This window comes from Epinephelus moara, unplaced genomic scaffold (genome assembly GCF_006386435.1).
Source record: "Epinephelus moara isolate mb unplaced genomic scaffold, YSFRI_EMoa_1.0 scaffold352, whole genome shotgun sequence".
NCBI classification, from domain to species: Eukaryota; Metazoa; Chordata; class Actinopteri; order Perciformes; family Serranidae; genus Epinephelus; species Epinephelus moara.
Window position 1 is genome coordinate 1 of NW_026081227.1, and position 24,400 is coordinate 24,400.

The 24,400-nt window shown below is 45.9% G+C and overlaps 3 protein-coding genes across 5 annotated transcripts; 1 reads left to right on the forward strand and 2 right to left on the reverse strand.

The window, feature by feature from the left end:
* The first annotated feature begins 340 nt into the window (after positions 1-340).
* LOC126387312 (formin-like protein 2) lies at positions 341-11,330 on the forward strand. 2 transcript variants are annotated; one of them, XM_050039848.1, is made up of 14 exons: positions 341-729; positions 814-1,002; positions 2,755-2,775; positions 2,990-3,114; positions 4,140-4,342; positions 4,434-4,668; positions 5,327-5,395; positions 5,797-5,877; positions 5,982-6,111; positions 6,192-6,352; positions 6,430-6,531; positions 6,719-6,814; positions 7,974-8,097; positions 8,207-11,330. In XM_050039848.1, exons 1-14 carry the CDS (start codon positions 651-653, stop codon positions 8,293-8,295), a joined length of 1,704 nt encoding a protein of 567 aa, XP_049895805.1. In that variant the 5' UTR covers positions 341-650; the 3' UTR covers positions 8,296-11,330. The 2 variants fall into 2 exon arrangements, with proteins under 2 accessions (XP_049895805.1, XP_049895806.1); XM_050039849.1 differs by lacking the exon at positions 2,755-2,775.
* A 1,683-nt stretch (positions 11,331-13,013) lies between these two features.
* On the reverse strand, positions 13,014-17,269 carry rgn (regucalcin). 2 transcript variants are annotated; one of them, XM_050039845.1, is made up of 8 exons: positions 17,130-17,269; positions 15,740-15,951; positions 15,480-15,662; positions 14,749-14,849; positions 14,532-14,646; positions 14,322-14,453; positions 14,106-14,249; positions 13,014-13,356 (listed from the first exon to the last, which is right to left on the reverse strand). In XM_050039845.1, exons 2-8 carry the CDS (start codon positions 15,900-15,902, stop codon positions 13,256-13,258), a joined length of 939 nt encoding a protein of 312 aa, XP_049895802.1. In that variant the 5' UTR covers positions 15,903-15,951; positions 17,130-17,269; the 3' UTR covers positions 13,014-13,255. The 2 variants fall into 2 exon arrangements, with proteins under 2 accessions (XP_049895802.1, XP_049895803.1); XM_050039846.1 differs by having other exon boundaries at positions 14,095-14,249.
* A 314-nt stretch (positions 17,270-17,583) lies between these two features.
* On the reverse strand, positions 17,584-23,848 carry vps16 (VPS16 core subunit of CORVET and HOPS complexes; the record flags this gene model as incomplete). Its single annotated transcript, XM_050039847.1, has 22 exons — positions 17,584-18,152; positions 18,241-18,344; positions 18,433-18,529; positions 18,625-18,707; positions 18,917-19,003; positions 19,159-19,236; positions 19,363-19,467; positions 20,149-20,246; positions 20,324-20,432; positions 20,507-20,641; positions 20,722-20,830; positions 21,002-21,037; positions 21,226-21,353; positions 21,473-21,604; positions 21,679-21,850; positions 22,291-22,380; positions 22,600-22,655; positions 22,741-22,863; positions 22,966-23,081; positions 23,164-23,308; positions 23,462-23,590; positions 23,713-23,848. Coding segments are annotated over 22 exons (2,410 nt in total), but the record flags the coding sequence as incomplete, so codon positions are not given.
* Between the last annotated feature and the right edge of the window lie 552 nt (positions 23,849-24,400).

A 24,400-nucleotide genomic window follows, 5' to 3' on the forward strand; every position in this document is an offset into this window, starting at 1 on the left:
TTATTAACGCAGTAAAGGAACAGATTATAAAGCACCAAGAAGAGAACCTCGAAAGACCCCTAAAGTCAGTTTTATCACTTTAAAAGAAAAAATTATAAAGGATCGAGGAAGGAACCCTGAGGAATTAGTCGTTATTAACACAGTGACAGAATAAATTATAAATGACCAAGAACGTCATTTATAATTTTTTCTACAGTCAGTGTTAACACTGTAAAAGAATAAATTATAGAGGACCAAGAATAGAACACAGATGAACCCCATAAGTCATTATTATTAACACTATAAAAAATAAACACAGCTACACACAGTTAATGTGATGATCATGTTGCACTGCATCTGCTGGATGTGTACATGGAAAACTGGTGGCTGACTCTAACGGGACAATATCTCAGAGGTTGAGTTCTGTCACCCCCAACTGGCCAAAAATGATTAATGCAGCTTTAAGTATAACGTTCCTCTGACGAGGGTCGGGCTTTGTGCGTTAGTTACAAACATATTTCTATAATTTGATCATGGATGAGATATAAAAATCCAATTTACCACAAATCAGTGTCCAATAAGAAAAAAATGTTTCTTTAAATGTGTGATGATTGATTCTGATTGATTACCTGATTGATTTCGACAGTCCTGAGACCGTAGCCTATCACAGCATGGGACCAGGGATGGGCGGAGCTCCAGGGATGCCGGCCCCTCCCCCACCCCCTCCTCCACCACCGATGCCGGGCACAGGTGAGTTTCAGTTCCACCAGACAGTGAAGGATCCACTTTGAGTACGACACTGACCTGTTTTCTTTCTTCTCTTTGTCTTTAAAGTGTCCAACGGGTCGTACCCTGCACCTCCTCCCCCTGCTCCTCCTCCTCCCCCTCCTCCACCTCCTCCTCCATGTCGGACCAGCGAGCTCTCCTCCTCTGTCCCCATGCCCCCCCCTCCTCCCCCTGTAGCCCCGCCTCTCCCAGGTACAGGGGGGTCGCCCACAGTCATCTTTAACTCTGGACTCGCAGGTGAGGCTGGCTGAAATGATGTGTTCACAGGCGGTGAGGAAAATATTCAATGTTCCGTTTGAAGTCCAGCGTTTAAAATGTGACATAAAGGAATACTTCATCTCCCTAAATGTATTTGTATATCAGTTACTCACCACGTTATGTTGAATTTATGAAAAAGTTTATCTCTCACGCCTCCATGGTGAATGAAGAATCCAAAAAAGGGGGAACATTCATACACAACTCCTGCAGTTTGATCCAAGTCTGATTTATCAAGACGAGCGCTCAGAACTTCACAGACGCTGCTTTCCGATAAAACACTGAATGGAAAATCAAAGATAATCTCAGCTCCCTTTAAAGCCAGACTCCACTGACAAAACACGGGAGCTGTCAGTCTACCGCTGCCTTCATCACTTAGTTCATTTGTGTTATTGTGTGACTTTGGTGAATCTGAACTAACAAGCGAGACACCCCAGATAAAAATGTTTGTCATGCACTGGTCGATTTTCAGATTTTGGAGTAGTGTGCCTCCATAGAATTTCTTCTTTTAGACTACGTGGAAGAAAACATCCAAAAACATTTTTAGGTTTATTTTAGTTCAGATTTTCTACACAAAAAATGCATATTTAAACATAAAATGTAAAACTTGTATTACAAAAAATGATTTCTTGGGAACTGGGGAAGTTCCATGGTGATATCTGCCAGTTGAAATGTTTACCCTATTATTTTTTATCTCATCTAAAAATGTTGGAATTATTATTATATACATCAAATTTTCCACTTTTATTCATATCTATGTTCTGAGGGTTTTCGGGGGGGGGGGGGGGTGTAAACAGAGGGGTTTGTTTATGTATCATTCACAGCTTGATTTATAGAACTTTCTTTCCTAAAAACATGGCGAGTACAGTATTTTATGATCCATGGACTGATTAAAAGAGATATCCAAAATTCCTTTTGTTAAAAATTTTACGCTCATATCTCAACAAAGTGAAACAAGAATATTGAACCTGACTTTATCCAACGTTCAGATTTACATTCTGGAAATGTAACAAGCAAATAGCCCATATTTAACTAGATTATGCATCATTGGCATATTTAAACATAACATTTCAGAAAACAATAATTGACTACTGTAAGTACTCAACTTAAAGTTTGAAACCATATCACCATGAAACTCAAAGTTTCATGGTGATATCTATTAAAAATTTTACCCTATTGTCTCATTTTTGGTCTAAAAATGTTTAGAAAGGTTGTTTTTTTAAAACTCTGAGCCAAAAATCTCAACTTCAGTAGAACTTACTTTCATCAAATTTTCCAGTTTTATTCCTGTCTGTGTTCTAAAAGTTTTTACTGAGGGGTTTATTTATGTAGCATTCACAACCTGATTTACAGAACTTTTTATTCTATAAAAACCTGGCAAAAATAGATTTTTTTATGGCTTTTAGCAGTATTTTCTGATTTATGGAGTGATATAAAGAGATATCCAAAATTCACTTTGTTGAGACATTTAATATGAGAAACAAGAATTTTTAACCTGACTTTATCCAATGTTCAGATTTCTGCTCTGGAAACTGAGGAAGTTTCATGGTGATATCAGTAAAAATCTTTACCCCACTCACCTGTAGTGTCTTCAGAGGTCACTGTGTTATTAAAGGTGAATCCAAACCTCCCAGCCAATCAGAAACCAGGATTCTCAGTTGTCATTGTAAATGTGTAATATAATCTGAGTTTCATGATACTGATGTGTTGTTTTTTCTCTCACCTTGCTGACAGAGGGTCCTCTCAAGTTATTCTGTACGTTTACTTACACTTTACATTGAAACATCTTCACATTACTCCATCATCATCACCATCCTTCCTTTAGCTCCTTCTCCATTCCGCTGCATCCCTCCATGTTCTGCACACAGTAAAAACCCAGAGTGAAAACACACCTGTAGTCTTTGATCCATCTCAAAGTGAAACTGAAGTCCTGTCTCCCTGCTCACCAATCTCTGTTGCTGCTGTGCAGCCGTGAAGATCAAGAAGCCGATCCAGACTAAGTTCAGGATGCCGGTGTTGAACTGGGTCGCCCTGAAGCCGAGTCAGATCAACGGGACCGTCTTCAACGACATCGACGACGAGGCCATCCTGCAGGTGACACAAACACCCATTTTAGTTAGTTCATCATTGAGTCCAAGTGGACGTTTGTGCCAAATTTGAAGACATTTCCTCAAGGTATTCTTGAGACATCACGTTCATGAGAATGAGAAAGAAGAGGTCACAGCAACCTTGACCTTTGACAACCAAAATCTAATCAGCTCATTCTTGAGTTCAAGTGGACATTTATTCCAAATCTGAGGAAATTCCCTGAAGGTGTTCTTGAGATACTGCATTCACAAAAATGGGCCAAATGTAGTCACAGTGACCTTGATTTTTGACCTACAACTACCAAGATTGAATCAGTTCATTGTTGAGTCTAAGTGGATGCTTGTGCAAAATTGTATTCATTAGAATGAGAAGAATGAGGTCACAGTGACCTTGACCTTTGACCTACTTCCACCAAACTCCAATCAATTTATTCCTCAATCAAACTGGACATTTGTGCCAATTTTGAGGAAATTCACTTAAAACCTTCTTAGGATATCATCTTCACAACAATGAGACAGATGCAAAGTCACAGTGACCTTGACCTTTGACAACCAAATTCTTACCAGTTCATTTCTGAGTCCAAGTGGACATTTGTGCTGAATTTGAAGACATTCCGTCAAGGTGTTCTTGAGATATTGTATTCATGAGGATGAGAAAGAAGAGGTCACAGTATCTTGACCTTTGACCTACAACCACCAAAATCTAAGCAGTTCATTGTTGAGTCCAAGTGGACGATTGTGCCAATTTTTAAGAAATTCCCTCAAAGTGTTCTTGATCCCTCAAGGATATTATGCTCAAGAGTATCAACAAACCAGGTCACAGTGATCTTGATCTTTGGCAACCAAATTCTATGAGATCATCCTTGAGTCCAAGTGGACGTTTGTGCCAAAACACCTGACTGAAGGAGACTGAGGAACTGTTTAACTATCTGTCTCTCTCCATCTGTCCCTGTCTGTCTCTATCTCTGTCTCCGTCTGTCTGTCTGTCTGTCTGTCTCCATCTGTCTCTGTCTGTCTCTGTCTGTCTCTCAGGAGCTGAACGTGGAAGAGTTTGAGGAGCTGTTTAAGACAAAGGCTCAGGGTCCGGCGGTGGACCTGACTCTGTCCAGACAGAAGCTTCCTCAGAAAGCTCCGTCCAAAGTGTCTCTGCTGGAGGCCAACAGAGCAAAAAACCTGGCCATCACTTTGAGGAAGGCTGGTCAGGGGTCAGAGGTCATCTGTCGTGCCATCCACATGTATGTCCACCAGCACCACCGGTACCACTGACAAAGGTGTGATCACCACCACCAGGAACGACCAGTAAAAGGTCACTCTGTGTCTCTGCAGGTTCGACCTGCGGACGGTTCGGGTCGATTTTGTGGAGTGTCTGATGCGTTTCCTGCCCACAGAGGCCGAGGTCAAACTTCTACGGCAGTACGAAAGGGACAGAAAACCTCTGGAGGCTCTGAGCGACGAAGACCGATTCATGATGCAGTTCAGCCGCATTGAAAGACTCAGTCAGCGCATGTCCATCATGACCTTTATGGGCAACTTCACCGACAACGTCCAGATGTTAACTCCGGTAAGACAGACAGGTAGAGACAGACGGGTAGACACAGACAGGGAGAGACGGACTGGTAGAGACAGACAAGGAGAGACAGACTGGTAGAGACAGACAGGGAGAGACAGACTGGTAGAGACAGACAGGGAGAGACAGACTGGTAGACACAGACTGGTAGAGACAGACAGGAAGAGACAGACTGGTAGAGACAGACTGGTAGAGACAGACTGGTAGAGACAGACAAGGAGAGACAGACTGGTAGAGACAGTCAGGGAGAGACAGACAGGGAGAGACAGACTGGTAGAGACAGTCAGGGAGAGACAGACTGGTAGAGACAGACAGGGAGAGACAGACTGGTAGAAACAGACTGGTAGAGACAGACAGGGAGAGACAGACTGGTAGAGACAGACAGGAAGAGACAGACTGGTAGAGACAGACAGGGAGAGACAGACTGGTAGAGACAGACAAGGAGAGACAGACTGGTAGACACAGACTGGTAGAGACAGTCAGGGAGAGACAGACAGGGAGAGACAGACTGGTAGAGACAGACAGGTAGACACAGACAGGGAGAGACAGACTGGTAGAGACAGACTGGTAGACACAGACAGGTAGAGACAGACAGGTAGACACAGACAGACAGATGTGACCTGTCTCACTGTGTTGTCCTCTTGTCTCTCAGCAACTCCACGCCATCATCGCTGCTTCAGTTTCTATAAAATCATCTCAGAAGCTCAAGAAGATCCTCGAGGTCAGTCTGAGGTTAAACATCAATGTGTTCATGATCACCTGTTTATACACTGCTCAAAAAATTAGGAACACTTAAATCATCCGTCATATCTTGTTGAACTAATTATTCAAGTGGAAAATCTTTACTGATGTACACTGTATAATTTGTTGAGAACAGAATGACGTAACAACGGTCAGAAACCAAAATGTGCCTGTATGACCTCCTGAGAATGTCCAGGGGGATCTCCTACCTGACCTGGATCAGGGCATCAGTGAGCTCCTGGACAGTCTGTGACTTCCTTGTTAGGACTGTGACCTTCATGTGTTTGAGCAGTGTTATTAATATATATTTAAGTGTATACATGAGAGTATGAGTGAGTGTCAGTGAAACTATACCTGTTGATGATGATGACGATGTTGTAGATCATCTTGGCTCTGGGGAACTACATGAACAGCAGTAAGAGAGGAGCTGTGTACGGATTCAAGCTGCAGAGTTTAGATCTGGTAACACACACACACACACACACACACACACACACACAGTTTCTATATGACGACAGTACCTCAGGTTCGATCGCAGCTCGTTACAGTGTGTGTTTGTGTTTCAGCTGCTGGAGACAAAGTCGACAGACAGGAAACAGACACTGCTTCATTACATCAGCAACGTGGTCAGAGAGAAGTATCCCGCCAAGTCTCTGTTCTACAACGAGCTTCACTACGTCGACAAGGCTGCTGCAGGTGAGTCCGTCAGCCAATCAGGGCGCTGCAGACTCCTCCCACTCTGCGTCACTCACCCGTGTGTCCCCACCTGTGCACAGTGAGTCTGGAGAACGTGCTGTCCGATGTGAAGGATCTGCAGCGCGGCATGGAGCTCACCTGGAGGGAGTTCAGCGTTCAGCACAATGCCACACTCAAAGACTTCATCAGCAGGCACGAGTCACGGCTCAACAAGCTGCAGGAGGACGCGCGCATTGCTCAGGTGAGACTCCACCCGTTTCTGATTCGCATTACGTTAACTACGCCGTAAACAAATCACTTTGTTTGGGTTCACTTCAGGATGCGTTTGAGGACGTGGTGAAATTTTTCGGGGAGAGTTCAAAGACAATGCCGCCGTCCGTCTTCTTCCCCATCTTCGTCCGTTTCATTAAAGCATACAGGGTGAGTAAACATGACACACCTCCTCTACAGGGAAGCCCCACCTACAGCAGGACCACAGGGTTTATGTTTGGAACAAGTCTTAACGCCTTACTGGCAGAGGGCAGGACCTAAAAGAACACACAGCTCGACAAAGGAACAGGTTGTTGTGTATTTAATTGTGTGTTTCTGCATATGTGTGTGTTCTCAGCTGGCGGAGGAGGAGAATGAGCAGAGGAGGCGTCAGGAACAAATGTTACTGGAGAAACTGGAGCAGGAGGAGCAGCAGCAGGAGGAGGAGACCAAGGTGAGACTGTGACTTCTGACCTTTGACTAGTTTTAATGAGTAAAAGTAACAACTTGACGAACTCCTGACTCTCACCTTGACGAACTCCTGACTCTCAACTTGACGAACTCCTGACTCTCACCTTGACGAACTCCTGACTCTCACCTTGACGAACTCCTGACTCTCACTTTGACAAACTCCTGAGTCTCAACTTGACGAAGTCCTGACTCTCACCTTGACGAACTCCTGACTCTCAACTTGACGAACTCCTGACTCTCAACTTGTACACCTGACTCTGAATGTGACGTACTCCTGATTTTCAAGATGACGTACTCCTGACTCTCAACGTGACGAACGCTTGAGTCTCAAGGTGACGTACTCTTAAGTCTCAAGGTGACGAACTCCTGACTCTCAACGTGACGAACGCTTGAGTCTCAAGGTGACGTACTCCTGACTCAACGTGACGAACGCTTGAGTCTCAAGGTGACGTACTCTTAAGTCTCAAGGTGACGAACTCCTGACTCTCAACTTGATGTACTCCTGACCCTCAAAGTGACATACTCCTGACTCTCAAGGTGACGTACACCTGATTCTCAATCTGATGTACTCCTGACTCTCAACGTGACGAACGTTTGAGTCTCAAGGTGACGTACTCCTGACTCTCAACTCTACGAACTCCTGACTCTCACCTTGACAAACTCCTGACTTTCAAGGTGACGTACTCCTGACTCTCAAGGTGACGTACTCTTAAGTCTCAAGGTGACGAACTCCTGACTCTCAACTTGATGTACTCCTGACCCTCAAAGTGACATACTCCTGACTCTCAAGGTGACGTACTCTTAAGTCTAAAGGTGACGAACTCCTGACTCTCAACTTGATGTACTCCTGACCCTCAAAGTGACATACTCCTGACTCTCAAGGTGACGTACACCCGATTCTCGACCTGACGTACTCCTGACTCTCAATGTGACATACTCTTGACTCTCAAGGTGACGTACACCTGATTCTCGACCTGACGTACTCCTGATTCTCAACGTGACGTACTCCTGACTCTCAATGTGACATACTCTTGACTCTCCACATTGGGGATGTGACGGCTCATGGTGCCTCACCTGATGGCTCTCATGTCTGTTTATGTGATCTCTAAAGATCTCCATGTTCTCCCCCTCCTCCCCTCCAGTCTCCCTCCCACAGGGGGAAGCGGCAGCAGCAGGAGCTGCTCACCGAGCTCCGAAAACGTCAAGGCAAAGACAGTCGCCATGTTTATGAAGGGAAGGATGGCGCCATAGAGGACATTATCACAGGTAAATATACAACACTAAAACACGCTGTAACAGGTGAACAAACACACATCAGACCACATGTTCTCTGTCTGCTGTCTGATTGGCCATTTTGGTTTTATCTCACCTGCAGCTTTGAAGACCGTCCCCTTCACGGCTCGATCCGCCAAACGCAGCTCTCGCTTCTTCTGTGACCCTGCCCACACTGAGGAGCACTACTGAGGGACAGAGAGAGACATTACATTGTAAAGAGAGCTTAAACGTCAGCATGTTGGAGGATGGTGTCTTCTTCAGCTGGCCATGCCCACTTCTAATCGATGGGACCAATTAGCACTTTGAACATTTCTGATCGATTAATGTGAACTGATGACATCATGTTTTGTATGTTACTTTATTGGTCAGTTTGTGCACAGACCAGGTTCCCAGACACCACCTGACCTCTGACCCCTGACCTGTCCCTAATGTTCTGCTCTGTTCTGACCGCTGTCAAACCAAACTCCATCCAGGAATTTTGGGATTTAAAGTGACACCAGAACCCAAAATCCTGGTTCTGGGTCAGTATGTCTGTGGTCCTGTGGTTGTTCTGGGTTCCTTCAATCTGTCTCTTTAACTGGATCGTGTACAGGGTTCTACTACTTTCACTACATTGTGTTCTACTGTGTTTTACTGTATTTACTAGCCTTACCAGAGCCAGGTATACACAGAGTCTGGCACCTTTCTAAAGGGTTAGGAAACAGTGTAAGCAAGAAGCACTCAAACACAAGAACCTTTGCCAGACTCTGGTTATCTGTGGCTCTGGCTCACCTTCCTGAACCTGACCCTTCCTCAAAACGCATTTCCTCTGAAGCCCCGCTGTTAGCCTGTTAGTTACGGTGGCCTGCAAAAGTTTGGGCACACCAGGAAAATAATTAATTTACTGTGAGTAGTTAACTAAGTAGAAGATGAACTGGGCCAATTTTTGGGCCGTCTTCATACACTGGTCTTTTCGGTCTATCCACAGATTTTTAATGATGTTTAGGTCGGGGGACTGTGAGGGCCATGGCAAAACCTTCAGCTTGCTCCTCTTGTGATAGTCCATTGAGGCGGTAATCATCCTTTTAGCCATTTCATCTGCTTATCTGGGACATCCCTCTCCACGGCAACGCTTTCGAGCTCCTCCTGGAAGATCCCGAGGTGTTCCCAGGCCAGATGAGATATAAAATCCCTCCAGTGTGTTCTGGGTCTGCCCTGGGGCCTCCTACCAGTGCGTCGTGCCTGGATCACCTCTAATGGGGAGGCGGCCAGGAGGATCCTGATCAGATGCCTGAACCACCTCAATTGACCCCTTTTGACGCAGAGGAGCAGCGGCTCTGCTCCGAGCTCCCTCCGGAAGTCCGAGCTCCTCACCCTATCTCTAAGGCTGAGCCCAGACACCCCACATTGGAAACTCACTTTGGCCGCTTGTATCCATGACCTCATTCTTTTGGTCACTACACGGAGCTCATGACCACAGGTGAGGGTTGGGACCAGTAAATAGAAAGCTTTGCCTTCCAGCTCAGCTCCCTCTTCACCTCAACAGTCCGATGCAGCGCCCACATCACTGCAGAAGCCGCACCACACCGCTGATCCACCTCATGCTTCATTCTACCCTCACTGTGAACAAGACCCCAAGATACGTAAACTCCCTCGCTTGACGCACCAACTCTCTCCCAACCCAGAGGGAACAATCCACCAGTTTAAGGCTATTTTTACAAATGCTGTGATGTTTGCTTACAGAATTTGCTGGACTTTAACTGACTTCATTCTTTGCTCTACCTGTGAAATGCTCCCCGTGCCACTGGCTGCAACACAAGCCCGAAGCATGATCCATCCACCCCCGTGTTTAACAGTTGGACAGGTGTTCTTTGCATGAAGTTCTGTACCCTTCATAGACCTTTCTACTGTTAGTAAACACTATGGCTTTTTTTGTGGGCAGGGCTTAGCTGGAGGCAAAACAATTCTCCACAGACATTAGCTAGCACTAGTTAGCAAGTTCTGTTGTCTTGTTTTAAACGATAAAGATGATGTGAGTGGTGCGTTCAGAAATAGGATGTTTCATCTTTAATCTCATATATTTTATTTATTTATTTTTTTAAAAGATTTTTTTTGGGCATTTTTTGCCTTTAATGGACAGGACAGTTAAGTGTGAAAGGGGGAGAGAGAAAGGGGATGACTCAAACCCGGGCCGCTGCGGCAACAGCCTTGTACATGGGGCGCCTGCTCTACCACTAAGCCACCGACGCCCCAATCTCATGTCTTTTGACGATCAGTTCATCTTCTACTCGCTGAACTACTCACAGTAAGTTTTGACCAGGGGTGCCCAAAGTTTTGCAGCCACTGTAGCTCTGGAACCGCACCAGCAGGAATATTGACTGAAAAATAAACCCTGCCTCAAGAAACTCGGAGCTACAAAAAGCCAAATTCTGGTCTTGTTGTGTTTTGAAATGTGTCACCAGTGAGGGGGTGCTGTGGCCCCAAGACAACAGAATAAGAAAAGCACGTCTCCGTCTGCCCTTCAAGAACTCAACAGACTTCCCTGTAACGTAGATGCAGTCTGAGACGATGTTTCAGACGATAAACTGACCTGAGTCCTGATTTACTGATGAAACTCTTCGGTGTGTAACATGAAGCAGCGAAAGTGAGGTCAGTCTGCTGGTGAGGCTGGACATACATACTCTGACAAACCCAAAACAGACTTAAAGCAGCCCCTCTTTACCTGTGTAGAGGCAGGTCTCAAACTGAACACTGATGTGTCCACTCCAGCAGTCCTGCATCAACATGTCATCACAATCCTGCCCCCCCCCCCCCCCCCCAAGTCAAAACAAGACAAAAAAAGTGAAACAGCACAAAGTTTTCTACGTGTACATACATTTTCTAGAAAGCTGGTTAGCGTTGCTCGTACTGTTTAGTGTTTGTTGGTTGTTGGTGATTCTGCACTTGGTGGTGTGAATAAAAAACACACCCTGTCTACATGACGTCTGTCAATTTAATGCCGGTACTACTCTTACTTTAGTAGATAGTACTTTTCAACCTTGACCCTATTTTACCATGTTTTTATGTCACAACAGTTTTTTGAAGTGGTCTAGCACTGAGGAAGAGCAGCTGTTGTCAGTGTCCGTCCTCTTAAAATGTTTGTTCTTGTCACTGACAGGCTCAGATTGTTGTTCTGAGTGTCTGACACCACTGTGGGAAGGACCCCTACAGAGATAGAGCTTTGTGTTAAAGAGTAAAGACCCAAAACCAGCCCCCCAGTCACTGGCGTCAAACCCACCAGACTCCATTTAAATTAACACTCATTTTATAATCATAAAAAATGCTTCAATGAAAGCCGACAAACAAACCAGCTCTGGTTTCCTTGAAATTAACCCGTAATTCACCCAGTTCAATGTGAAAACATGTTGCCTCTATACACACTAAAATGACTATTTATTTAAATGGAGTCTGGTGGGTTTGACGGATAAAAAATGTCATCACTTCATTAGTTTTATCTTTTTAGACATTTATGTTAAGTTTTGTCATAATTACCATATGAATTCTTGGCCAAGAACTGGTTCTGTGAGGTCATAGTGACCTTAACCTATGACCACCGAAATCTATTGAGTTCATGCTTGAGTCAAAGTGGACATTTGTGCCAAATTTAGGCCCCTTCCTCAAAGATGAGATATTCCTGAGATATTACGTTAACGAGAATGAGACAGATGCAGGTTAACGGTAACCTTTAACCACCAAATTGTAATCAGGTCATCGTTAAGTCCAAGTGGACATTTGTACCAAATGTGTGGATATTCCCTCATGGTCTTCCAGAAATATCTGGTTCACGAAAAAAAGATGAACGCAAGTTCATGGTGACCTTTGACCACCAAAAACGAAAAGGTTCATCATTGAGACTAAGTGGCCGTTTGTGCTAAAGTTGAGAGAAATTTCCTCAAGGTGTTCTTGTGATCCAATGTCCATGAAAATGAGACAGATGCAAGGTGACCTTTGACACTAAATCTAATCACTTCATTCTATAGTCCAAGTGGACGTTTGTGCCAAATTTGAGGTTATTCCCACAAGATCTTCTGGAGATATGTTCACAAAAATGAGATAAACTCAAGTTCATGGTGACCTTTGACCACCAAAAATAAATCAGTTCATCATCGAGTCCGAGTGGACGTTTGTGCCAATTTTATTTTTTTTAAGATATTTTGGGGGCTTTCTGCCTTTATTTGATAGGACAGCATGAAAGGGGGAAAGAGAGGGGGAATGTCGTGCAGGAAAAGGGCGTGGGTTGGAATCAAACCTACGGACGCTGCAACAAAGACACAGCCTTTGTACACGGGCGTCTAATCTACCAGGTGAGCTATCGGGCGCCCCGTTTGTGCCAAATTTGAGGAAATTTTCTCAAAGTATTCTTGACATTCATGTTCACTTGAATTAGACCAATGCAAGGTCACTGTAACCTTAACCTTTAACTACCAAATTGTGATCATTTCATCCTTGACTCAAAGTACATGTTTGTGCCAAACTTGGAGAAGGTCCCTTATGGTTTTCTTGAGATATCGCGTTCACGAGAATGAGACAGACAGGGTCACAGTGACCTTGACCTTTGACCACCAAAATAAATAAGTTTATCGTTGTGTCTAAGTGGACGTTAGAGCCAAATTTGAAGACATTTTCTAAAAGTGAGATAGCGCTTACACGAGAACAGGACGGACAACCCGAAAACATACTGCTTAAAAAAGGTTGAATTACAATAAGAGGACATCAGCAGGGCTCACCTGAATGAAATAAAGTTGTCATAATTGTTTACCTTACCTGTTATTTCCTGCAGTGAAAACAGACTGCTGGGAAATATTTTACATTTAGGTAATTTCACATTGACTGTTTCACTACATTACCCATGATCCTCAGCTACAGATCTTCAACACAAACTGATTCAATGTCTTTCAAGTTTAATTTTATTTCCACTGGTTACACAAAGATAAACAGAGGAATATGGAATATTTCCTGGTCTCTGATTGGCTGTTAATCACATGATACAGTTTCCTCTTCACTGATTGGCTGTCTCTTCATTATTTTTTTATTTATTTACAGTTCCTAACTGCTACAAATATTTTGTGAAATTCAATGTTTACTCATAATTGCGTTACTGACAGTGAGGATTAATTAATTAGACTGTTGGTCACTTCCTGGTGTCCCGCTCTGCGATTGGCTGTTTGAGTCTCCTGAGGATCATCCGGAGAATGAGTTTGAAGGACGACCTTTGACCCCAAGTCCTGTCACCTGCAGACACACACAGACTGTCAGTCTCTCCAGGTGTATGATACTGAACACAGGTGAGTCAGAGATACAGGTGAGTCAGAGATACAGGTGAGTTTGAGATACAGGTGAGTCAGAGATACAGGTGAGTTAGAGATACAGGTGACTTAGTGGTACAGGTGAATCAGAGATACAGGTGAGTCAGAGATACAGGTGAGTTTGAGATACAGGTGAGTCAGAGATACAGGTGAGTTAGAGATACAGGTGACTTAGTGATACAGGTGAATCAGAGATACAGGTGAGTCAGAGATACAGGTGACTTAGTGGTACAGGTGAATCAGAGATACAGGCGAGTCAGAGATACAGGCGAGTCAGAGATACAGGCGAGTCTGAGATACAGGTGAGTCAGAGATACAGGTGAGTTAGTGGTACAGGCGAGTCAGAGATACAGGCGAGTCAGAGATACAGGCGAGTTAGTGGTACAGGTGAGTTAGAGATACAGGCGAGTCAGAGATACAGGCGAGTCAGAGATACAGGTGAGTTAGAGATACAGGCGAGTCAGAGATACAGGTGAGTCAGAGATACAGGCGAGTCAGAGATACAGGCGAGTTAGTGGTACAGGTGAGTCAGAGATACAGGTGAGTCAGAGATACAGGTGAGTTAGAGATACAGGTGAGTTAGAGATACAGGTGAGTCAGAGATACAGGTGACTTAGTGGTACAGTTGACTTAGTGGTACAGGTGAGATACGGGTGAGTCTCACCCTGAAGGTACCTCCGGCCAGAGGCTGCGCTCTCCTATCTGATTGGTCGAGGCCCACACTAGCTGAGGTCACGTAGAGGTCAGAGTAGTCAGGACCTCCAAAGCAACATGAGGTAGTCTTCGTCACTGGCAGAGAGACCGTCTGCAACCGCATGCCTGCGAGCAATCAACAGGTCACCTGAGAACAACACATGACGTAACCTGACCAGTTTAACCACTACAACTAACCAGTAGCAGGGTCGATGCTGATGACTCGTCCCCCGTTATAACAGGCCACCCAGAGACGACCTTCAGCATCCACTGTCATCCCGTCTGGAAGCCCCTCCCCCTCCTCCATATGATAAACCACACGGCGGTTTCCTAGGCAACCACACAGCAGTTACCATGTGAACAGAAGTATAAACACACATACGTAATGCAGTGTAAGTACATTGTTACCGATGTGTCCAGTGTTTGAGTCGTAGTCGAAGGCGTCGACAGTCAGAGCCAAACTGTCAATGTAGTAAAACGTCTTCTGATCCAAAGACCAATCCAAGCCGTTAGATATGTCCACCTGAGAGAGAGACAGGTGCAGAGACGGACAGGTAAGGTTACCTGGCTCAGGGGTTTGGTCACAGTGAGGTCAGAGGTCACAGAGACAGACAGGTGAGGTTACCTGGCTCAGGTGTTTGGTCACAGTGAGGTCAGAGGTCACAGAGAACAGAGATCCTTGCTGTTTCTGAACCACCGCAGGTCGCTCCTCCTTCCCCATCGTACCTGAGACACCAATCAATCAATTTTATTTATAAAGCCCAATATCACAAATCACAATTTGCCTCACAGGGCTTTACAGCTTACTACATCCCTCTGTCCTTTGGACCTTTAACTGGGGGGGACACCACACACTGTCAGGTCATTTCGGTCACTTTCGTCTCCTGGACATATGGACAATCAGTTTTTTGTTGAGTCCAAATTTGTTTGTTTGTGCCAAATTTGTAAAGATTCTATCAAAATGTTTTTGAGATACCATCTTCATGAAAATCCAACAGATGAGGTCACAGTAACCTTGACCCTTCACCTTTGACCACCACAACTCTAACCAGGTAATCCTTGACTCAAAGTGGATGTTTGTGCCAAATTTGAGGATATTCCCCCACGGCATTCTTGACCTTGAACTGCCTCAATCTAATCTTTCAGCCATTTAATCCAAATTGTCGTTTTTTGCCATATTTGAGGAAATTACTTCAAGGTGTTCTTGAAATATCAGGTTCAAGAGAACAGGACGGACAGACAACCTGAAAACATAAAGCCTCCGGCAACGACTGTCGCCGCTGCGTAGAAAAGGTCTTGGTGCTCAAACAGGACGTGAATGTGGTTGACAGAGAAGTTTCAGAAACCCACACTGACCTGCCAGCAGCCGTCCAATCGGATCAACCTTCCCATCGTTCAGTCTGTTGTTCAGTTTGTCCTCGTCAACTTCCACCAATGATGTCATCGTCTGAGTCGACCAATCAATAGCCACGATGCTGCGCCCCACACCAGCCACATAACCACCTGACCTACGAGGAACCGCGAACCCCACCATGTCACCTGAGGACAGACGGACAGGTGTGAGTCTTCAACGTCTTTTAGTTTAATTAAGGAACAAACTCTCCTGATTGGCCGACCTGTCTCCACAGACTGGATCTGATTGGTCGCTGGGCTCCAGCGGTGGACTTTCTGCCCGGCAATGTCGACAAACAGTAACATCTGCTCCGATTCCTCCCACACCGGCCCTTCGCCAATCAGAGCGCTCTTCTTCACCACGCACTCCACTTTCACCGATGACATCGTCACCTGTCTGTCTGGACCAATCACTGAAGAGGAGGCCTGTCAACCACTGTTTCCATGGAAACAATAGCAAGTCAAATAAAATAAAATAATAAAAGTACTGCATGACAGTACTACATACTACATTACTACATATAAAAGTACTACACGATGTACACATACTGCATGTGACTACATGTTAAAGTATTTAATACAACACACTCTAGTAGTACTATACAATGTATATCTACACAGTACTACACATTACCATATGACCTTGACCCTTCACCTTTGATCACTAAATTCTAATCAGGTAATCCTTGACTCAAAGTGGACGATTGTGCCACATTTTAGGGAATTCCCCCAAAGTGTTCTTGAGATAATAGGCTCACATGAATGAGACAGATGCAAGGTCACAGTGACCTTGACCTTGAACTACCTAAATCTCATCAGTTCGCCATTGAATCCAAATTGAAGTTTTTGCCAAATTCGTAAAGATGTTCTTGAGATACCATGTTCACGAGAATGCAACAGATGAAGTCACAGTAACCTTGACCTTTCATCTTTGACCACCAAATTTTAATTGGGTAACCCTTGACTCAAAGTGGATGTTTGTGCCAAATTCGATGAAATTCCTTCAAAGCCTTCTTAAGATACTGTGTTCAAGAAAAGGAGACAAACGCAAGGTCACAGTGACCCTTCACCTTTAAACACACCTGTGAAACATGCAGTAACATGCAGTACAAATGTTGTGTACCTGTGGTGTAACGTCGCACTATAACATGGAGTAGTATAATGACGCTACACACACACACACACACACACACACACACACACACACACACAGCTGAGTCAGTACTGGTACACATTATTATTAAAGTAGCACTCTGTGATACTGCAGAACTTCACTGTCTCCATGTTGGTGACGAACAACAGCAGGTCAGTTAAACAGTAACTACACTAATGCTGATTCAACATGTTTCTCTGTCGCCAGACAATCCGTCATTTTTTGCTGCTGCCTTGCTCCTCCACGCGCCAGACACCTGCTGGAATCAAACTAACGACTTGATATGACAGCGGAAGTGTTTCTCCTTAATTCGGCTCACAAACAAAGCCCACTTTCGGAAACACACAGATGCTTTAACTTGATACTTGAGTGGAGTCTGGTTCCCGAAAAGGCGTCTTCAAGCTACTTTAAACACGTGCGGTACAGGCACGCGCACACACCTGGACAACAGACAAACTCACCTGCTGCGGTGAGGTTCACTCCCAGATGTTCCTCAGGTTGTTCGTTGTACGTTCACGGAACGCGGGTGCAACAAGTTCTCTGTGGCACTTTGCTCCAGCTGATGACATCACAGCTCCGCCCCCCTCGAACCGGCTGACTCCGACCAAACGCACCCCACCAGACACAGTCAATCAAACAGATCCGATTTATCATCGATAACAAACATTGATAAAGTTAATAAACTATCAGAGGGCTGAGTAAGTATTTATAACACCTCTAAAAAATATATTAAAAATAAACAAAGATTTTATCAATAAAAACTGTTGATTAAAATTAATTATTATTATTATTATTATTATTATTATTATTTATCCTTCAGTCAAAATAAAAGATTAAAAAAACAGTTTATTCAGTTTAACTGTTTAAATTAAAATTGTTCACAACAAAAGTGTTTCTTCACAATAAAACGTTCCTCTGTTTCTCTGGTGGACGCTTTTAATGTGAAGCAGCGACAGGAAATGATGTTCAGTTTGTACAGGAACTTTCAGCTCTGATACAGGTGATCAGTGATCGGTTAAATAAAGTGGATAAACAGAAGCGCTGGAGACAAACTTCACACAGACATTCAGTAGATCAGGCTGCGGCTCAATCGCAGCAAACACAGAAGAAAACATTTCAAAGCAACATCAGCTGGGCGATCAATAATCAATCATAACTTATCAGCACAGATCGATAACATGATCATCAGTTCTGATATTAAAGCCCATGAAGAAGAAACGACTCTGGTTGCTATGGTAACGCCCACTCTGAGTGCCAGTCAGACGGTAAGCTGAGGAGCACTTTGCGGCGATGGACCATCTGCTGTCTCTGTACACACACTCTGAATGGAGGGAAGGGTGGATCACTTTTTGGCAGCGGTGGCTCTGGCTCGGTTCAACCTGTCAATCAAGAGGCGGTCGGAGGTGGGGCATCTGGAGAGGACCGCCCCCATCTCTGAGTCGCTCTTGCGTTCGATTGCAGCGTCCGCCGCGCCCTCCAGATCACTGACAGGAAGAGGAGAAAAGGAGGAGTCACCTGAGTGGTCAGGGCTCACCTGTGTGATGATGTCACAGGTGTCACAGTGAGTCTTACCCGACAGCCAGGTGAGCTTTGACCTTCTGCTCAGGTGTCACCTTGGAAACGTACTTCTTGGCCTCGTACTTGTTGTTACTCTTCATGCAGACTTCAACAAACGCCTGACGAGGAGACAACGCTAAGACTCATGGGAAATGTAGTTCTATCTTTAAATCATTATTAAAGCAAGGGGGCGGGGCTTCTTCTTACCAGGTAGCCAATAGGAGACTTCTTGCTCTTTGAGAACTTCTCTAACTCCTCCCACTCCTCCTTCTCTGCCAGAGACTTCAGCTTCAACCACCAATATCTGCACAGTTAAGACAGGTGAGACAGATGGGACAGGTGAGACAGGTGAGACAGACTCAGTTCAGCCAATCACAGAAGAGGCAGCAGTGACATCACCTTTTGTCAGGTACTCTGAAGTCTCTGTAAAGTTGTTCTGCTTGTTTGTGGAGTCCTAAAGCCAGCAGAGCCTCCATGGTGGCCTGGACAAACAGAAGTGACATCACAAGGCAGGCAGGTGACATTGATTCAAATTTAGAAACAGGTGCCACACTCACCTGTACTTCTGAAGCTACACCTTCATGTCACACTTGAAGACAAGAACTGAACTACTCACCCTCATCACCCTTTACTAGTACGCCCGCCCCTTTATGTACCTGCACATTCTCAGTAGCCCCGCCCCTCTGTGTACCTGCAGGGACAGTCCCAGTAGCCCCGCCCCTTTCTCATCGTCCAGTTTGCGTTGGAAGCGAAGAAGACGCATCTCGTCCTCTGTGGCCTGAAGACAGAAATCAAAGATGATGATGGAGGTTTCTGTAAATAATCCACCAGGTGATTAAAGTTGTACACCTACCTGTGTGACAGGTGTGATCAGGTACACCATTAACGTGAGCAGAAAGGTTAAGTTTATAATATCTTATTGAAAAGGTTCACCTTTGCAGAGAACTCATTCTTGGCCTTGTTGTATTCATCGACAGCGCTCTGCAGGAGAGACAGACGGCTTTCTAACCTCTGCACACAGACAGACAGACAGACAGACAGACAGACAGACAGACAGCTCAATAAAGGCTTGACGTCTCTTCACAGTCCTGCTCTGGTGGTGTGGCAGACTGCCTGACAGGTAACAGGTGTCGTTACCTTTTCTCTGTAGCTGGCAGTGACGTAGTAGTTGGCGAGTTCCTGGTGATCATCGTCCTGGTTATAAAGATCCTTTAGAGTCTCCTGTTCCTGCAGCTTACAGAACTGACAACACATACAGAGACCATATCAGTTGAGGACTGTGATAAAGTACGGTTCTAACAAAGTTAAATAAAGTACTGTAACCCATCCATCAATTTTCATCGGCTTATCCGCAGCCGGGTCTCAGGGGCAGCAAGTCAAGCAAAGCACCAGAGACGTCCCTCTCTCCAGCACCGCTTTCCAGCTCCTCCTGGAGGACCCCGAGGTGTTCCCAGGCCAGATGAGATATACAGTATAATCCCTCCAGTGTGTTCTGGGTCTGGCCCAGGGCCTCCTACCACTGGGGTGTGCCTGAAACACCTCTAACTAAAGGTGCCCAGGAGGATCCTGATCAGATGTTGAACCACCTCAACATGAAGGAGCAGCGGCTCTACTCCGAGCTCCCTCCAGATGTCTGACTCCTCCCCCTATCTATCTGGGTGGGGTGGTCTCTGTGGCCGTCGGCTGTGGCGCCTCTCAGTGTGGATGAGCTCCCCATAGGTGGTTTTTCCTCACCTGGTGCCTCAGTGCCCTGTGTGTGTGTTATATGTGGAGGGTGGGAGGGACACAGCTTCCAGGATCACTGGGACACATAAACCCCTCCACCACATTGAGGTGGCGATTCTTGAATTACTGTAAGACCTGCTCTAATAAAAATACATCAAGAAATTTTCCAACCACAATTAATATGGTGATGAAGAGTACCTGTCTGTAGAGACTCAGTGCGACCGGTTGGTTCCTCAGAGTCATGAAGAAGTCTCCTCTGTTCATCTCGTTCTTCAGGTACGTCACCACCGTGTAAACTAAGAACACAGGAAACCATCAGTGTGACATCATCTGCCTGTCAGACAGGTAGTGGGCGGGGCTAAGAGACACTCACCTAGGTCAGTATCTCCACTCTCCACAGCTTTACTGAGAGCCAGCTGACTCCTCTTCATCTTCAACAGCAGAGGGACTTGTTCTCCAGACCGAGCCTCAAAGTCCAACAACTGACAGAGAGACAGAGAGACAGGTGAGACAGACAGGTGAGCCAAGGAGGGACACAGACAGGTATGTTTGTTACCTTGATGGCGAGCTCAGTGCGTCCACATTCATACGCTTTGGCTGCGATGTGTGAGTAAGACACACCAGGTGAGTCTCCCACCTTCACACACACCGCTCGGGCTATGGCCTCGTCTGATAGGTCCTTCTGCTGCACCTGCGCAGGTTAGACAGGTGGGAAACACAGGTGAGTCAAGTGAGACAGGTGCATTGAGTGAGACAGGTGAGACAGTTTACCTTGCATGAGGCCCAGTGTTTGAGGACTCTGCTGACTCCCTGATAATCTGGAATCTTCAGGTAACGGCAGACTTCTATCGCTAACGGATAAAACTGTCGATACACCAGCCTGAGAGACAGACAGGTGAGAGACGGACAGGTGAGAGACAGACAGGTGAGAGACGGACAGGTGAGAAGACGGACAGGTGAGAGACAGACAGGTGAGAGACGGACAGGTGAGAGGGAGACCAGTGATACAGACAGGCACAAAAAGATAGACAGGTTAGATGGGTGGACTCACCTGTCGATCAGCACCTGTATAGTCATCTGTTTGAATCTGAGGTCAGAGGTCAAGGAGGTTGTCACCATGGTTACAGAATGAAACAGACTGACAGGAGACTGATCTGACATCTGTTTGGTCATCAGTGAAACATCAGATGATGACATCACAGTCACAGTCACTACAGTTTATTAGAACAGACTGTTGGACCTCATGTCCCACGATGCACCTAGGTGTGAGGATACTGAGTGTGAGTGAGCGGCAGCCCCACGGTGCTCTCCCTGACGGCGTTCAGGACTCGGAGTTCTCTGCAGATCGTCACGAACGGGTCCGAACTGAAGTCTGTCAGGAAACACTTCCCAAAGGACGCCGCCTGGTGGACGAGACGTGAGAACACAGAACAATGATACAGAACGCCGCCTGGTGGACGAGACGTGAGAACACTGTAACACACCAAAATACAGAGCCCCTCGAGTGAGCGTGTGTTCTCACCCTCAGCAGGGATTTCTGGGTGTTGGCGTCATATTCGTGTCCTGCTGCCTCCACACACTGTCGGACTGCTTCTCCCAGCATGCTCTGCTCCTTGATCTCCCTCAGGTACTCATCAGCCTTCTGACTCGACTTCTACACAGAAACAAAAGGAACAAGATCAGGGACAAACATCAGAGGAGCGTGCGGTCAGATGGGCGGGTTCTTACCTCGTACTCCCTGTGGGCCTCCAGCAGCAGAGCTCCAGGAGCCATGGAGGCAATCTTAAAGATGTCCTGACAGACCAGAGGCACCTCCTGAAGCAGCTCCTGATTGGTCGAGCTGATGATCCGAATTCCATCCAGCTCTCCAACCAAAACACAGTGATCCTCTATGGGGAACCTGAGGTCCAGCGTCAAGGGTCAAATGGGGAACCTGACCAGAGAACAACTTCAAACGAGAGGTCACCTGAAACAGGAGGAGGTTCTTGAACCAAAAACACAGCTCAACAAGTCCTGTGAGAACCACAACAACCTCCGATAGAACAATAATGACCTCCAGTAGAACCACAAGGTCCTCAGGTAGACCCGTAACGAGCTCCAGGAGAACCATAACAAATTTCTGTCAGTCTGACAGTCTGAACTAGTTTGGGGTTCCAGTCTGAACTGGTTCTTGGTCCCAGTCTGACCTGGTTTGCGGTTCCAGTCTGAACTGGTTCTTGGTCCCAGTCTGACCTGGTTTGCGGTTCCAGTCTGCACTGGTTCGTGGTTCCAGTCTGAACTCGTTCAAGGTTCCAGTCTAAACTGGTTCATGGTTCCAGTCTGAACTGGTTCAAAGGATACTGGATGGTATCGTGACACACTCCGGCCACCATGAGCAGTCTGTCCCACATCAACACCACAGAGGGCTGCTGACTCTTTGGTCTGCGACACCTGCGCAGGGAGACATGTAGGTCAGTGGACAGACGGACAGGTGGACATGTAGGGTAGTGGACAGACAGAGAGACATGTAGGTCAGTGGACAGACAGACAGGTGGACATGTAGGGTAGTGGACAGACAGAGAGACATGTAGGTCAGTGGACAGACAGACAGGACAGACAGAGAGACATGTAGGTCAGTGGACAGACAGACAGGTGGACATGTAGACGTACCAAACCATCTGTTTGGGAGGCGTGGACTTTTTAGTGTCCACTTCACTCAGTTTGTCCTGCAGAGACAGAATCACATGTCATCATCAGACTCCGCCCCCTCAGGTTAGATCAAGCAGCTGATTGGACAGACAAGTAGCTCACCTGAAGGTGGGAGGAGCCTGTCCACAGGTGCCCGGTATCAGTGAAGAGAGCCAGGTACTTATAACTAAAGGACACAGACATGTGGACAATACTGCCAGCCTGCGGACTAAGACCTGGGGGACACTGAAAGACGGACAGGTGAGGTTAGTCTCATGTCTTTCTCTGCCTGTCTCTAAGGGCCCTGTGGACATGATCGGGCTGTAGGGCCAGAACTAACTGTCTCACCACAGCAGTGCAGGACGTGTTGTCCAGGATGTAGAGGTCAGGTCCATTTGACAGCAGGACTTTAGTCTGTCTGTCCTGAGTGAGGACGACCCAGCAGGACGGCTTCCCCTGTAGACCTGCAGACGGTAAGACCATCGAACAGTTAGAACTCAAACACCATGAACCACAGAGTGAAACCACAGGTGAATCAGGTGTTACCTGGGATCTCAGGTAACCTCCGGAGTTTCAGGTCATCAATGTTGGTTGCCAGGGTGAAGCGGGAGGAGCCTGTTACTATGGCAACACCTGTTCCATAAGGAGAGTGGAACACTTTGGCTTCTAACACCTGACTCTGGACCACTTCCTGTTAGAGATGGAAACACACAGAGATTCAGGTCTAGTGTTTAGTTAACTAGTTAACAGACTGACCTGTGTCATACTGAAGTGGTTAGTTAACTAGTTAACAGACTGACCTGTGTCATACTGAAGTGGTTAGTTAACTTGTTAACAGACTGACCTGTCCCATGCTGAAGTGTCTCTTGAAGGATCCAAACAGGTCGTAGATCAGAACTGATCCATCCTCCTGAATACACAACAGTTCATCACTGACTGTCCAACCCAGGTGGACCACAGGACCACTCTTCCACTACGACAGAGACAAACAGGGACAGAGACAGAGACAACTCGTTGAGGACTTCCTGTATGATTGTTTCATGTCCTTAATGAGAACAGAGTCTGATTGGTTGATGGGGACAGGTTTATATTTACCGGGAAGCTGGCAATGCTGACTCCAGATGCAGAATAAATCTCTAACTGAGGACGAGAACTGGGAGAACGTCTGTGAGGTTCTCTGAGGAGTGCTGAGACAGACAACAGGACATCAACACCTGTGGACACTGAATGTCTCACAACAGCAAGAACTCATAAACAATGATGTCACTTCCTGTACATACTTCCTGTACTGGTTCTATGTTACTGTCTAATGGGGAACTGCACAGAACATCTCAGAAGTTTTACTGGAACTCCAACAGGTCTGAACCAGAACATCCTCCAGTTCTTCATAGATCCCAACAGACCAGTGGAAAATCTACCTGAACCCAATGTGTATTCAATCATTTAACAAGTATGAGACCTGGTCCTGAAAGACCCCGATAACAGTTAGACCTGTTCCTAAAGGAACCTAAGGACAATTAGACCTGGTACAACAGGGACCCGATGACGGTTGGACCTGATCCTACAAGAACCCAATTACAGTTAGACCTGGTCCTAAAGGGAAACCAATGACGATTATACCTGGTCCTACAGGAACGCCAAGATGTTTAGACCTGGTCCTAAAAGGAATCTAAACTGTCCTGGTTTTAAAGAAACCCAAGGAACAGTTAGACCTGGTCCTAAGAGAAACACATGGATGGTTAGACCTGGTCCTAAAGGCACCTGATGATGCCCAAGGGACATT

What these genes read in the sequence shown, in the direction of transcription:
- LOC126387312 (XM_050039848.1), top strand. Translation starts at nt 651, where the DNA reads ATGGGACCAGGGATGGGCGGAGCTCCAGGGATGCCGGCCCCTCCCCCA. An exon ending in ACGTCCAGATGTTAACTCCG is followed by an intron (nt 4,669 to 5,326) that starts GTAAGACAGACA and finishes CTTGTCTCTCAG; the next exon opens with CAACTCCACGCCATCATCGC. An exon ending in AGCTCAAGAAGATCCTCGAG is followed by an intron (nt 5,396 to 5,796) that starts GTCAGTCTGAGG and finishes ACGATGTTGTAG; the next exon opens with ATCATCTTGGCTCTGGGGAA.
- rgn (XM_050039845.1), bottom strand. Translation starts at nt 15,902, where the DNA reads ATGTCATCGGTGAAAGTGGAGTGCGTGGTGAAGAAGAGCGCTCTGATT. An exon ending in GATTGGACGGCTGCTGGCAG is followed by an intron (nt 14,850 to 15,479) that starts GTCAGTGTGGGT and finishes TTGGTGTCTCAG; the next exon opens with GTACGATGGGGAAGGAGGAG. An exon ending in CTCAAACACTGGACACATCG is followed by an intron (nt 14,454 to 14,531) that starts GTAACAATGTAC and finishes GTGGTTGCCTAG; the next exon opens with GAAACCGCCGTGTGGTTTAT.